At 37.2% G+C, this 15,473-nt stretch overlaps 1 protein-coding gene across 7 annotated transcripts in view; it reads right to left on the reverse strand.

Annotated features, from left to right (window-relative positions):
- Positions 1–15,473, reverse strand: part of CPSF2 (cleavage and polyadenylation specific factor 2) — a 33,262-nt gene that overhangs the window by 9,637 nt on the left and 8,152 nt on the right. For 4 of the 7 annotated variants that reach the window (XM_088024476.1, XM_088024475.1, XM_028098447.2 and 1 more), the window contains exons 4-12: positions 14,952–15,127; positions 13,817–13,976; positions 13,632–13,737; positions 12,492–12,621; positions 10,297–10,412; positions 8,348–8,535; positions 7,406–7,696; positions 2,030–2,130; positions 731–931 (exon numbers count right to left, since the gene is read on the reverse strand). In XM_088024476.1, coding sequence (XP_087880602.1) covers positions 731–931; positions 2,030–2,130; positions 7,406–7,696; positions 8,348–8,535; positions 10,297–10,412; positions 12,492–12,621; positions 13,632–13,737; positions 13,817–13,976; positions 14,952–15,100 — 1,442 coding nt within the window. In that variant the 5' untranslated portion in view covers positions 15,101–15,127. Of the gene's footprint in view, positions 1–730; positions 932–2,029; positions 2,131–7,405; positions 7,697–8,347; positions 8,536–10,296; positions 10,413–12,491; positions 12,622–13,631; positions 13,738–13,816; positions 13,977–14,951; positions 15,131–15,473 lie in introns of all 7 variants that reach the window. The other 3 variants (XM_088024478.1, XM_088024477.1, XM_088024479.1) reach the window with 2 other exon arrangements.

A 15,473-nucleotide genomic window follows, 5' to 3' on the forward strand; every position in this document is an offset into this window, starting at 1 on the left:
CCCCTTACCTCTCTTTAAGTGGGGAAAAAAAAAAGTCTTGCTCACCTTTTTAGACTTTTCACATACCTAGGTAATAAAACTGCTACTTTGCCTTTAATATTAATTTTTTTTTTAAGATTTTTATTTATTTATTTGACAGACACAGCGAGAGAGGGAACACAAGCGGGGGGGTAGGTGGGGGAGGGAGAAGCAGGCTTCCAGCAGAGCAGGGAGCCAGATGCAGGGCTCGATCCTAGGACCCTGGGATCATGACATGAGCTGAAGGCAGACGCTTAACGACTGAGCCCCCAGGTGCCCCTTTAATATTAATTCTTTAATTCTTTAGATGTTCAATCTTTCTATTTTATACTGTACTTTCAAACTATACAAGTCCTCTATCTTTCCAAGTGGGGTCTTCAGAAACTATCAAAGTACACGGTATGACCAGAAATGCCAAATTTATTGAGTTCTTTTTTTTTTTTTAAAGATTTATTTGAGAGAGTGAGTGAGAGAGAGAGAGAGTACATGAGAGGGGGGAAGGTTAGAGGGAGAAGCAGGCTCCTTGCTGAGCAGGGAGCCCGATGCGGGACTCGATCCCAGGACTCCAGGATCATGACCTGAGCTAAAGGCAGTCGCTTACCCGACGGAGCCACCCAGGCGCCCCAAATTTATTGAGTTCTAATGACGCACTGAGTTATACACAAAATACACAATCTAATCTGGAAAAGAAAAGCTTGTTTTGTTCACATACTTGATAATTTCTCCATATTCATCCCATTTAATTCTTTCTTCTGGGGCAGGAAACATAGGGTAAGACTTTTTAGCCTGTTTGAAGAAACTTCCTTTACGACTACCTTCACCTTTCATCATCAGGTCATGCTTAGTCTTATGAGCTGACGGCTGGTCAATGTCTTCCTCAACATCACTCTCATCACTGGAATCTATGTCTGCCCTAAGAGGATTGTGGAACAGATAAAGGTCATAAAGTCCCCACAGATTTTGAATTAATATTTACAAAATTATTTTTGAATTAATTCAAGGATAATAATTTTATTGGACTGATAGGTTTGTAAAATAGCATTAACTGCCAGTTAATAAATACACATTAATACTACCACTGAAAGTGCCAACCATACTCAGAAAAAATTTTTAAATAACACACTAAGGTACATCATAATCAGTGAAGGAAAACACATACATACACACACACACTACAGAGGAACAAAGAAAGCAATGACAGCATTGTCCGAGACTGCCTGCCAGAAACAAAGCAGTGAAGTCTGTAAACTGCTAACCATATTCCCAGGAAAAATACCATTCAAATATAAATATAAAAAGAACTTTGCCAGACTAAAAAACAAAGAAAAAACACCAAAAATCTGATGGAGATATTGCCTGCAGATATGCAGTCCATGAAACAGAAATCAAAGGAATGTCTTCAGAGAGAAGGGAGGATGATACCATGCGGCAATACGTCCTCACAGGAGAGGCATAAGAACAGGAAATTAGAAACACGTGTGCAATATAGGTCATTTAAAAAATCTCTTTAAAAAATAAAATTGATCTTTTAAAAACAAAAAAAAATTAGCACTGAAAGAACCTGGCATTCTAGCACCATTTAAAAATGTTCACAAAAATAATGAAGTCAACAGAAAATTTAAATATTTTTTTTTTCATTTAAATTCAAGTTAGTTAACATATGGTGTATTATTAGGTTCAGGGTATAGTTTAGTGACTCATCAGTCATATATAACACCCAGGGCTCATTCCATCACCTGCCCTCCTTAATGCCCATCGCCCAGTTATACCATCTCCCCCAGCCACCTCCCCTTCAGCAACCCTCAGTTTGCTCCCTATAGTCAAGAGTCTCTTATGGTTTGTCTCCCTCTCTGTCTTTATCTTATTTTATTTTTCCTTCCCTTCCCCTACGTTCATCTGTTTTGTTTCTCAAAGAAAATTTAAATATTTTCAAATAAACTTTTGTATCTTGGAAATAAGTTCTTAAATTATATGTAATTTACATATAAGCTTCTCTCTGAAAATAACTCACTCTTTTGACTGCTCAAGTTTTTTTGCCGCTTCTTTCTTTAGTTTCTCTTTTTCCAAGTATTCTTCTAGTTCTTTCCCTTCAAGCTTCACACGTTTCCTCAACTAGAGAAAAACAGCAGACAGAAGAAAGCATCAGTATCAGGGGTTAGGCGGTAGGGTGTGAGATGTAGCACATCTGTGAATTTATCATCTTAAATTTGAAATTATTCAAGTTTCCATTACATGCAATTACAGATCCTATTTAGATTAGCACCAAAATTGAGCTGCCACATTTCTAGGCTGGGTTTAATTTAAACTGGTTAAAAATCACCAATCGGGAAAAGAAAATACAGGTATTTTTATAATTTGGAGTAGGTGAGGCCTATGCAGGACATAAAACCCAAAAACCACAAAGGAAAAGATGAATAAATACGGCAACATGAAAAAAATACATCTCTTTGACATTTAAAAATCTCATAAAATTATAGAGAACAGAGAAAATTATTTATAGCACTACATGACTATCAGAAGCTCTTCCAAATCAGTTAAGAGAAAGATGATCAACACATCAAAAAAGGACAAGTCCATATATAAGCAATTTGCAAAATAAGACAAGTAACTAATAGCTATGAAAAGAGATCTCATTTCACTGGTTTTTGAAAAAATGCAAAATTTTTGAAATGTAATACCATTTAAGATTTTATTATTTATTTATTTATTTGGGGGGCTGGCTATGAGAAAGGGAGAAGCAGACTCCCCACTGAGCAGGGAACCCAACGTGGGGCTCAATCCCAGAACCCTGGGATCATGACCTGAGCTGAAAGCAGATGTGTAACCAACTGAGCCACCCAGGTGCCCCTGTAATACCATTTTAAAATCTATTAGATTGGCAATGCTAATTACTATATATCTATGGGAAAATTAGCGTAACTATGGTAGAAGGCAATTTGCCATAAAAATGTGCCTGTCATGTGACATAGCATTTCTGCTTCTAGGAATTTATGCTACGGAAACAATCACAAGTGTTAGGAAAAAAGTACAATTGCAACAATGTTTGTAACATTGGTTACAAAAAAAAAACTGGTTTTTTACAACCAGACTCAACTTTAAAATCCATCAACATGGGATGATTAAATCAGTAGATCTCTCCAACTTTTTGATCTCAGGATTGTCTTAGACTCTTAAAAATTACTGAGAACCCCAAACAGTTTTTGTTTTTTTGTAGATTACATGTATTAATAATGTCTACCATATCAGAAATCAAGAATGAGAAAGTTTTAAAATATTCATCTGTTCACTAAAAAATAAAATCATTGCATATCAACATCTTATTTTTACAAAAGGTAATTAAATTTTCTAAAGCAAAAACAAAAAATAGTGGAAAGCACGGCATTATTTTACATTTTTTCAAGTCTCTTTAATGTCTAGCTCAATAGAAGACAGCTGGATCCTCACATCTGCTGAATTCAATCTCCTGCAATATGTTGTTTTGGTTAAAGCATATGAAGAAAATGCAGCCTCACACAGATGTATAATTGGAAAAGGGAAAAATATTTAAATAGCATTTCCTTGAATATTCCTTGGTATTACATTAAAACTCAAACTGGTGGTTTCTTAAAGATTAGTTGTAATGTGGAATCTGAAACCAACAACTTTTTATACTGTTATGTTAAAATGTATTGACTTATCTTGCACTTTGAATGGCTCTTCTATTTGAGCACTATTTTGTACCTACAGGCATCGGTTATTTGCAAAGTATTGGTTCACCAAGTTATACAGATCTTACAAATGTTGACAGTATTTTAAAAATCACATTTGCAAATATCGGCACCAATCTCATCAGCAAAGCCTTCTAAGTTGTCTATTTCATGGTGATGGGCATCGCTTTCGAAAATTCTAATTTTCACTGCAAAGTATGAATTTTATCAGATTTAGGCAACAAATGCTATCAACTGTTTTCCTTAGAGTGACAAGCTCAACTTACTCATCTTTGAGAGAATATCTGCCGAATACCCAAGTCTGAATAACCGTGTCATTATTTCAAGTAAAAATGGTGTTCCAAGAAAAAAGTGGCCAGTTAACTCAATTATACAAGCGGCTTTCTTTGAGACAAACATTGTGTATTAGTCTGCAACACAGGTGTTGTATGCATACTTCCCATCTTGCCATCCAGGTTATTTTTAAAAACCTTTCACTGAAAGGATTTAATAAAATTAGTAACTTTTACTGCTTCGTCAAGAACATCCTTAAGAGAAACGGGCACTTTTTTGGAACTTCGAGTATGTGCTCATGTACAATGCAGTGGCTGCTGCTGGCTGGGGCCATGCTGGATTGATGCTAAGGTACCAGCACCTCTCCCACCACTGCTTTGACTCTGCAACGTTAAATCCAGGCACAAGTGAAAAGGCAAATAATATCTTAATATTACTATCAGAAGTAGTTTTGACCTTGGGCACTCCCTGAAAGGGTCTCAGGGACCCCCACTCAGGGGCCCTCACACCATATCTTGAGAATCACTGGATTCAGTAATACACATGTGTTATTATAAAGCAACTTTATTATTATAAAGTTACTAAAATGAATTCATTTATTTGAAAACACTTGAATGTTTATAATATAGCCATCTGTGCATGAGAAGTCAGGATAGCGGCTTCCCTCGGAGGGGAAGGATCCAGAAGGGGACGTATGAGGTACTGCCGATACTTCTCGGTCTGGGTACAGGCTAGACAGATGTGTTCGGTTGTAGACATGTATCACACTGTGCACTTCCACATGCACAATTTCAGCGTACGTTACATGGCAATGGACACTGAAAAAAATCTGTACTTTTTTTGGCTGGAGTAAATCTGTGGAAAGTGTTGCTACTGTCTGAGATGAGGAAGACTCAGAGAAGAGTAAATCTGGGACTAGGGGGAGGAGAAAGAGTACAATATTTTGCATATGACCAAGTAGAGGGGAAAAACTGATAGGTCATGGAGAGAGAAGGCATAATTACAGAAGAAACATCCCTACAAGGGGAGAAGGGAAAGAATCCTAAGTGTTAGTACTACTTATTAAAAAGTCAAAAACCTAATGTTTCAAGTTACAGCTCCAAATGTCCTTTTCTACTTTTTTCAAACTGAAACCGCTTTTAGTATTCTTTTATTAATTCCTCAAATGACCTATGCCTATTAACCTCAATTGAATTTCTAGTAATTATTATTTTCAAATTCAGTATTTCATATCTGATGAAACTATTTCAAGTATTTCAAAGAGCTTTTAATTTTTTGCTTAAAGATTTATTTTTTTAGAGAGAGAGAGTGCACGTGGTGGGGGAGGCCAGAGGGAGAGGGAGAATCTCAAGCAGACTCCCTGCTGAGCACAGGAGCCTAACTCCGGACTGCATCTCACAACCTCACAACCCTGAGATTATGACCTGAGCCAAAATCAAAAGCTGGCCGCTTAACTAACTGAGCCACCCAGGTGCCCCTGAACTCTTTTAATTTTTAAAGAAAACTCCTTGTTTCTAAGCTATTAAATAACTCAAAGGACAGTTTTGACTTTGGTATGTTTGCTCTGAATCCTTCCTCAACAATTCTGTATTTATAGTGAATGTATATGAGATTTTAGTTACTATGTTTGTGCTTTTCTTAAGTAGAGTTAAAGACTAAGGTACACTTATCACTCAGCTTCCAACAAACAACATTCTTTAACATGGCTACTAGGAAGGAAAAATAAAAAGGTCATCTACAACTGTGCCCAACTTTGGCAACTGCCCATTCAGTATCAATTGCTACAGACTTTACAGTTAATGATACTAGCTTTGGAAAACTGATAGATGTGATGGGTTGGTTATTAAGCAAAATGATCTTTTGGCATATTGGTCACTTGGCTACTTGTTTTGCTCCCGTTAAACAAGAGATAAAGCAGCAAATGCGGATACAGAAACAAGTTAGGCTACTTAGTGGGGAGAAGATAAGGGGATTCTTGTCTGACTGCTTCTACTTCTTAGCTAAGTTTGAAACAAGTTCATGTGCTATGGGTGAGGGCTGAGATGAGTTGTAGGATATTTGAAGAGAAGGAAGGTATGAAGCTACCTAACTGGAGAGTAGGAAAAAGAGTATCTTAGAGAATGTTGGGCTGGTGCTGGTTACCCTTCGGAGATGTGAGGTCATGAATGTGAAGGGCAACCTGTCCACACAGTAGTATGTTTAAGCCAGTAACATAAGGTTGCTTGGGTATAGGAACAGTTAAGCAAATGGCTCTAAGTTTTGCCAGGTGAGTATAATGAACAGGAGAGTAACAGAGTTAAAGGTGTTTGTAAAATAATGATGGACCATGGACTAGAAGCTGGAGCAATGATGAATAGTAAAAGTGGCAAGATTCACAAATTGAAAGTCCCGATGGAACCAAAGAATTGCTGGCATGGGAGTATTAGAGCAAGTCAGCTCTAAGATCAGAGTGGGATAATTGAGATGGAGATCTTCAGGGGTAACCTGTAACAAGGTGAAGGGTATGACCATAAGAGTAGACAGTATGATTGTGGAAAGGGATGGCTAAGGTGGAATGGAGGAAAAGATCATTAAGAAATAAGGTGTCAAGGAACTAAGAGGGCCAAGGCCTTGGACAGATTACACATATGGACACTAGAGTCATCAAGAATGCAGTCCTGAGTGAGTGGACAGGAAGACTGTGGACCAGGGTTAAAGTCACCAATGAAGGACAGAGAATGACCAAAGGATCAGTAAATGTCAGAAGAGGTCAGTGTATTGTCAAGTCTGATGGCATGACCTAGAGAGGGAAGAGAAATGGCTTGAAAGCTGCAGAACAGAAAAAGGACACCTACCCCACCCAAAGTACATGAAGCATGAAAGAGAAAAAAAAGAGTGTCTACTCGAGAGGCCTACAGGAAAGACTCCTGTTACAAAACAGATTCAATTAGGGAAAGGATGTGAAAAGAACTTTTCAAAGAGCACTTGAGAATACAGGGTGTGTGACACCTTCTGGGCATGGTTCCAGAGGATACCATGGAAGGGTTAAAGAATGGGAATTTCCAATTAAGGAGCTCTGAAGTTTGTGCTATTAAAGGCTCTCTATTGTTACTCTGGTAAAAATCTGGAAACAATTTCATTTTTGGTCCCTGATTTCTATAAACATCATCATGCATGTGTCCCCCAAACAGTTTTGGGTTTTTTTTTTAAGATTTTATTTATTTGACAGAGAGAGAGACAGACAGAGTGAGGGAACACAAGCAGGGGGAGTGGGAGAGGGAGAAGCAGGCTCCCCGCTGAGCAGGGAGCCCGATGTGAGGCGGTCCTGGGATCATTACCTGACTGGAAGGCAGACGCTTAAAGACTAAGCCACCCAGGCGCCCCTCCCCCAAACAGTTTTAAGATAAAGTTCACATATAAGCACTTACCTCTATTTCCGTAATTTTTTCAGACGGATTATCAATTAGGAAACGTGCTAAAGTCCCAGGAGTAGTTCTGTAAGTTAGAATGATTGAGTTTTTAGGGTCCTGACACCACTGAATGAAGAGATCCCTTGAAAATCCACATTCCAGGTCAGGCTGGCTGGCGAGTACCACTTTGGGGCTAGGTACCCGAGCCAAGTCGGAAAGACCGTGACATAAAGAGAGATGGCGAAACTGAAATGGATTATTTCTTTTGTCTTCAAAACATCTCATCAATTTGTCACTCATCCATTCTACCTAATATAGGGGGAAAGGATGACCATAATTAGAAAACACTAGATTATAACTGCAATGTCTCCACAAAGTCTAGAAGTTCCTGGTCTGTCTTCTTTTAAGTCTTTACCACCAATGGCTCTTTGAACGTGTACCATTCTGATGAGCAGCTTATTTTCTGTTCCATTCCCCATTATATCCTCCCACCCCCATAGTTCATCCCTAAAAACCCAATTTTGCATTATATTTCAGTTACAAGTCACCCTAAATCTTACTAAGAGTGTAAGTTTTAAATAAATATCTTACCCCAGATTGCTATTTCAAGGGAAAGAGCTTATTAAGAAGAGAAAAATGGATTCTACCATTTATATCCTATGAGGTAGGTTCTACTTTTGTCCCCATTTTACAGATTGTGATACCAAGCGTTAGAGGAGAAGTAACTTGCCCAATCTGTAAGATGGGGACAAAAACAGAACCTACTTCATAGGATCTAGAAGGACTAAACAAAATATTCCATGTTAACACACAGAACAAGTGGTTCATTACCATTATCATCATCATCATCAACCTCTTCAACAGAAGAATAAAATCCAAAGGGCAACTAAAACATTGTTCTCCAGAAGTCCAATTTCTGTAGCAAACTTCTGTATTACAAATGACACCATGAAAACAAACCTGGGACTTGGAAAACTCCACCACATTATAGCTGACATTATTCAGGAGTGCCAGCGAGTAGACACCCAGTCCTGCATCTTTAGTTCTCCAGATTTGATCAAGGAGTTGAGCAAGTTCCAAAACTCTGCCTGCAGTGTCCACTGCTATTAATACATTTCCATCACCTCGAAGTGTTTCCAGGACATTTGCTAGAAAACAAGAACGTAAAATCCACAGAGAACATAACAATACCTTGCTGCAAAATTAAAGATGATTTAATCTCCAGTATAAAGACTGTAACTTATAAATAAGCAATTATTATGCCAGGTACACAATTTTAAAAATTCCACTCAGGTTATTACAACTACTTTTTATTCTGTGACTGTATCTTCATAGAAATGAAAGACAATGCCCTTAATTCTCAATTTTTTTTCACTGAAAAAGTGTAAATCAGTGGTCCCCAGCCCTCTTCACCCACAGTCCACATAAAAAATGACATTCATACAGTACACTGGGGCCAATTACTTACAACTTTGTTATAAATGATTCCCAAATTTATACACACAAGTACACACATTCATACTTTATTTTGTACGTACACATTTTGTGTGTATGTATGCCTACACAATAAAATATAGATGAAATTCCCTCTTCCAACAAAAGTATCTTTATGAGTAGATTTCCTCGCTCTACATTAAAGTCGGCTTGGAAATACTTAGTAAAACCAAACTCTAGCAAAAACAAACAAAAAAACACAAGAACTAAATACCTTCTTAAAGCGAATACAACACAATACACAGACTCTGCCTTTTTTTTTTTTTTTTAAAGATTTTATTTATTTGTCAAAGAGAGAGAGAGCGAGCGCACACAAGCAGGGGGAGTGGCAAGCAGAACAGGGAGCCCAATGCAGGACTCATTCCCAGACCACTGGGATCATGACCTGGGTGGAAGGCAGATGCTCAACCAACAGAGACACCCAGGCATCTCACAAGCTCTGCTTTTTAAGTAGGTAGATGAAAGTAGTGGTTTCAAACATATTTAAAAGTAGAATCTAATTTTCCTGTTGAAATCCCATGTAGCTTATAAAAAAAGAAGGTAAAGCAGCTGGAGACAAAGCAGAAGCAACCAGGGATGGCCCAGAGGCTCCTCTTTAGAACTGAGACTACTAGATTAGAGTGTAAGACACCCAAGACCAAAAATCAGTGGACTATTTGCACACTCATGTATCTCCTTTGCTCATTTTTCTTTTAGAGTATAAATGTTTTTCTAATAGATTTTTTAAAATATTTTATTTATTTAAGAGAGAGAGAGAGAGAATGAGCATACAAGCAGGGGGAGCAACAGGGGGAGAGGAAGAAACAGACTCCATGCTGAGCAGGGAGCCTGATGCGGAACTCGATCCCAGGACCCCAGGATCATGACCTATGCCAAAGGCAGACGCTTAACTAACTGAGCCACCCAGGAGCCCTTTTTTAATAGATTTCTATGAGCTCTTTATATATTCTGGCATTCCCTAGACCTGTATCAGTGAATGCCACGTAGAGCTAGCTATGTGCTGAATGACAGGAAGAAGTCAATCTCTACACCTATCCCATAAAAGCTGAATTCAGATGAACTAAAGCATCTTTTTTGTACAAAATAATGATATGGTCACATAATATTTTTTCAAAAATATTAGAGTTAGAGGCACCTGGGTGGCTCAGTCAGTTAAGCATCCGACTCTGGATTTTGGCTCAAGTCATGATCTCAGGGTCAGGAGATTGAGCCCCACATCGGGCTCCACACTGGGTGTGGAGGCTGCTTAAGATTCTCTCTCTCTCCCTCTGCCCCTCACCCACCTCTCCCTCTCTTAAAAAAAAAAAATTAGTTAACCAATCTCTCATGACAAGAAAAGTGTTAAACAAAATAGAAGAAGCAGTAATTCATACTACCATGCACCTCCACAGAGGACATTACTATGTAATACGTACTCAGAAGTTGCTCATCTCTCTGTTTTCTCCTAGGTTGCACATACGTAGCATTAAAGGAATCTGTGATAAGCAGGGAGGGTCTGCTTAGCATTTCCAGGGAACATCCATTTAAATGGCTATAACAAAGTTGAAGAGGAATATTACATCACTTCAAATAAACAGCTGCTTATCTCACCTAAAAAATAAGCAACTTTCTTTTATAAGATTTTTCCTTCCCTACCTATAAAAGGACAGGTGCTTATTAATAAGAAATCTAGTACATTTAAAAAAAAAAAAAGGAAAATTAAGATTTTCCAAGTTCCATCACTCAGAGAAATCGATATAATATTTTGGTATACATCCTTTTAAGCATATAAATACATTTTTTAAAGATTTTATTTATTTATTAACAGAGAGAGAGAGACAGCAAGAGAGGGAACACAAGCAGGGGGAGTGGGAGAGGGAGAAACAGGCTTCCCGCGGAGCAGGGAGCCCGATGCAGGGCTCGATACCAGGACCTTGGGATCATGACCTGAGCCGAAGGCAGAGGCTTAACTAACTGAGCCACCCAGGCGCCCCCAAATACACCTTTCTAAGCATATATATGTGAATATATTTTTAAAAAACTGATATCTCATGTATATGCCTCTATACTCAGTTCTACACCCTGGTTTTCTCCCATGACACTAAAACTGGTTTCTAGATCTATTTTTTAACAATTGTAAAAAACCCCTTACTGTGTATTTTATCTGATCACTTCCCTTTGTGTAGGTTACTTTTCTCATCATTATGAATAATCTCAAAGAACATTTTTGCAAAAAGCTTCGATTGCATTTCTGATTGTTTCTTTAGGACACATTCCTAGAAATTATTTACTACAATACATAATTTTGCTAAATGGCTTTCCAGAAAGATTTAACCTTTTTCAGAAAGCTCTCCCTTTTCCAGAAAGAATGAGCAACTCACTATTTCCTAGAAGAATACTACCAACTAAACCTCATTTTAAGTATATTTAATTTTAAAAAGAATTACCATTTAAAGTTTTTTACTTTATAACTTTTGTCCATTTTGTAACTGGCATCTTTTTGATTGGTTAATACCTGGTCTTATACATGTAAGCCTTTAGCCAACATGCTGCAAATATTTTCCCTGTTTTATTGTTCTTTAGTTTACTGTTTCAGATGTTCTGAATCTGTATATAGTCAAATCTATCAAAGTTCTCCTTTGTAACTTGATCCACTGCCTTGACACTCACAAACTCTTATCAGAGATTAGACTCACCCATACGGTTTCATTTTCTATTTAATTCTAATCCATCTGAAATTTATTGGTTATGTGGTAAAAAACAAAAAAAACCACAAACTTTTTCCCCAAAATGTTTGAATACCATTTACTCAAATATCCATACTTTCCTCATTAATCTGTGATTACAAGAGCCTAAAACTTATTAGTCTTACATACTTTTAAATAGAAGATACAGAAGATCAGGCGCCTGGGTGGCTCAGTTGGTTAAGCGCCTGCCTTTGGCTCAGGTCATGATCCTGGAGTGCCAGGATCGAGTCCCGCATCAGGCTCCCTGCTCAGCAGTGAGTCTGCTTCTCCCTCGGACCCTCCCCCCTCTCATGCTCTATCTCATTTTCTCTCTCAAATAAATAAATAAAATCTTTAAAAAAAAAAGATACAAAAGATCTTGAGGCTACTGTAATCTCATACAAAATAACTATGAACTTAATGTACAGAAATTACAAAAGAAGCCTCTATGAAACTAAACGCCAAAACAATTTTATAGTAATGCTGTGAGTAGAAAATGAAGTATTTAAAATTACAACTACTGTGTCCCTTTTAAAAGGAGTTTGACTTTAAATATAGTTATATCATAATTACTAACTTTACAAAAAAAAACCCCACAAATTTCCTTCAAATAACAGGTCAAGTAGCATATAAAATATAATTTTACGTACAAAAAGTAATCTCCTTTGCAACATCTCCAGAGAGCTGTTTTAGAGTGGATACTTACATGTCAGTTTGTAAAATACATTATCTCTTATAGCAAAGTTTCCCCTTACAATGTAAAAAATTCACTATTTGAGGCCCTTAAGTCGTGCTAGATTTCTAGTTAAAAAAAAAACAAAAAACACTTTTTAGTTAAATTTTCCCTCCAAAGAATGAAACAATACCAACTGCATTTCCATTAGCTTTTGTCTTGATATACCTACATCTCCCTCTTGTGGTTAAAATCAACTGCGTACACAATTTCTTCTTCTCCATCTTTGACTATTTTCCATATTGTTCCACCTATCATATGACCAGCTGGCAGAGGCGTGATAGACAAGCCATGTCCTTTACCTATGTCAATAAGATAGTGACAATACTCAGATTTCTTTTACAAGCCTAAAGAAAGCTTATTTATTTGTAAACTATTTTTAATAGCTAATATATGCAGTGATACAAAATCCCAAAGTAAAAAGGCAAACACTGAAAATGCAAGTCTCACTCTTCTGCCCCCCAACTACTCCATTCCCTCACTGGAGACAAACCCTCTTGTCGTTTTGTTATGAATTCTTGCAGACGTGTCTGTGTTCATAAACTGAAATATTATAAAGAGATTAGATTTAAAAGCCAGTACCCTATCAAATTACTTAATACGAACGAATAAATTTGAATATTTATACGGTACACACACAATCAAATGTTTCCATTTTTGCCAACTTGAAACTGACAGAGTAACAATACAAATCTCATGGTAAAAAATGCATCCTATAGAAAAAGTAAGTATAAGCCAAACTGTTGAGACATTGTTATTTCTTAGTTAAATCATCACAGTCCACCATGGCACCATTTTCTCAATTTCAACGCAAGGCTTCATATTTAATACATCTCCCTCCACAAATGAGAAATCTATACTTAACAGAGGGCTTCCTGACCTAATTAAGTAATAAACTTCTTAATATCCAATTCTAGAATTCAGTTATCTTCTATGCTGCCAAGGCACTGCATTTCCTTCAAGACTTCAATCACTACATTTAGTCATCTGAGCCCCTCAACCTAACCGTGAACTCCCAGGAGGAGGATCTGGCACGTTACCTTTGTGCATCATACATAGTAAACACTAAGTAAGTCATTCCCGAGTTAAGTGTGAAAAGGCGTGAGCTAGTTAACATTGTGTTAGTATTTAGTCTGGAATGTTTTAAAATCCAAATGACTTAGGAGAAGTTCAGAGTTCCATATGAGAACATGCTAATCTTTTCTTTTTCAGACCACAGTGCCTATGATTTTTACTACAAATTCCCCTTGTACTTTTCAAAGTCAGTTAAGCCTCCTTAGTCCAATTACTTACTATTGGAATCATTTTTTACCTTTCAAATTCACAATCTGAGAGAATTTTAACTGCTGTATTTTATCAAAGGCTGCATCCACATCATCTAACGTGAAGAGCGTAAAGTCTTCTGTATTGTGTCGAGACTGAAAGAAGCACATAAATCCGAGGTTAAACATGATCACTACAGGAGTGTAAAAAGCAGTTCTGAATTGCTTGAGTTACCTGGTAAAGATCATACATGAACATCTGTCCCATTTTATAAACAGGAATGGTCGCGTAGATAGCACAGTTCAGACCCAGCTTCCCGACGGCGTACGGGAGAGCACCGAGATGAAGGGGATCAGGGTGGGACAACAGTACTGCATCAATTTGGTGAACATGCCTAGGAGAACATGATCAAAATGGCTTCTCAATTTCTCCAATCTTGTTTTTAAGAGTAAAGACTAGGCTGGGGTAAAAAGGCAAAAGAGCTGAAATTATGATACCTAGCAATACCAGTTATTACTACCCTGTCCTGCATAGATATCAAAAGTATGGTATGTGTTGAGCAAAATAGAGGATGTCTCTACACATAAAAAAAGAAAAAAGAGAACCAGTAGATACCACACATAAGCTGATTGTGAATGGCTGTTTCATATACTATTAATCAAAGGTCAAGAACTCAACTTGAAATTTCAGAAACTGTTAGGGAGAGGATATTTAAATGGTCACATATTTATTATGGATTTTTGCCTCTGCTTTTTAGCATGGTGACTGACAGCATATTCACTAGAGTGAAACTTCAATTAATAAAGCATATGGTCTCACTGACAAGAAATTAGAAAAAAAATCTTTTGCTAAATGTTCTAAGTTTTTAAATATTTAAGTTCTCTTTCCTTCCATAATTAGTACAATACTACAAGCATAACTGAATTTTTCTTTGATGGATTAGTATCCTTTTGTATCTCATGGTCATTATTCTGGGCACCAAAGCTCAATATGGAGGACCAAAAGACACACAAAGTAAGCTAATGTGATCTGATGGCAGACTTTTCACATGGAAGGTTTTTCCTCTCTTCAAATTCTTGTGCACTTATTCTTCTCTAAAATTATGGTGAAAAAGTCTCTACTGAGATCCATTAGCCAAGTAACACTTAACATTTTACTGAATTTCAATAAACACAGTTTATAATGCAATCAAAACTTTATAAATGGAAACAGTCACTATTTGGCTCTTTGGAGTAAGTAAAACTAAGTCTTTTACTATAAATCAAAATAGAGGAAAGAAAGCAAACACTGTATATCATCAAAATGGTATTACAATGTAGAAAAGAGAAGTTCATTTAATAAAAGTCTAGAAATATGAAAAGTAACTTACTTCCTCAGGGAATCTATAATATCCATAGAAAAGTGCTCGTCCCAGCCACAGTCCAACAGAAATCTAAACTCATCAACTTGCAAAAGATAGCAAAGAGCAGACTCTTCTTGAACCCCAGAGAGGGTAGTTAATTTGATAATAGATGTCATTTTTGGTCCAAAAACAATCCAAAAAGTCTTCTCAAAAGAAATAAAAACATAATTAAACATACATCATAGTCTAACAAACAATGTACAAATTAACATTGCATCAGGTTTCTAAATGGGCAGAAATTCCATAAACATATCTGAGAGAGCACGCAAGAGAGAGAGCATGAGCAGGGGGAGGGGCAGAGGGAGAAGCAGACTCCATGCTGAGCAAGGAGCCCGATGGAGGGCTCGATCCCAGGTCCCCGGGATCACGACCTGAATTGAAAGGCAGACAGTCAACTGACTGAGCCACCCAGGCGCCCCAGAAAGCAAACACTTTAAAGACCTATTTCTATCATTGCTAAGTTTCAAAGTACAAACATGATCTTACATA

This window comes from Eumetopias jubatus, unplaced genomic scaffold, assembly GCF_037043125.1.
Source record: "Eumetopias jubatus isolate StellerSeaLion01/CBP00866 unplaced genomic scaffold, mEumJub1_p1.0 scaffold_7, whole genome shotgun sequence".
In the NCBI taxonomy this organism is placed as follows: Eukaryota; Metazoa; Chordata; class Mammalia; order Carnivora; family Otariidae; genus Eumetopias; species Eumetopias jubatus.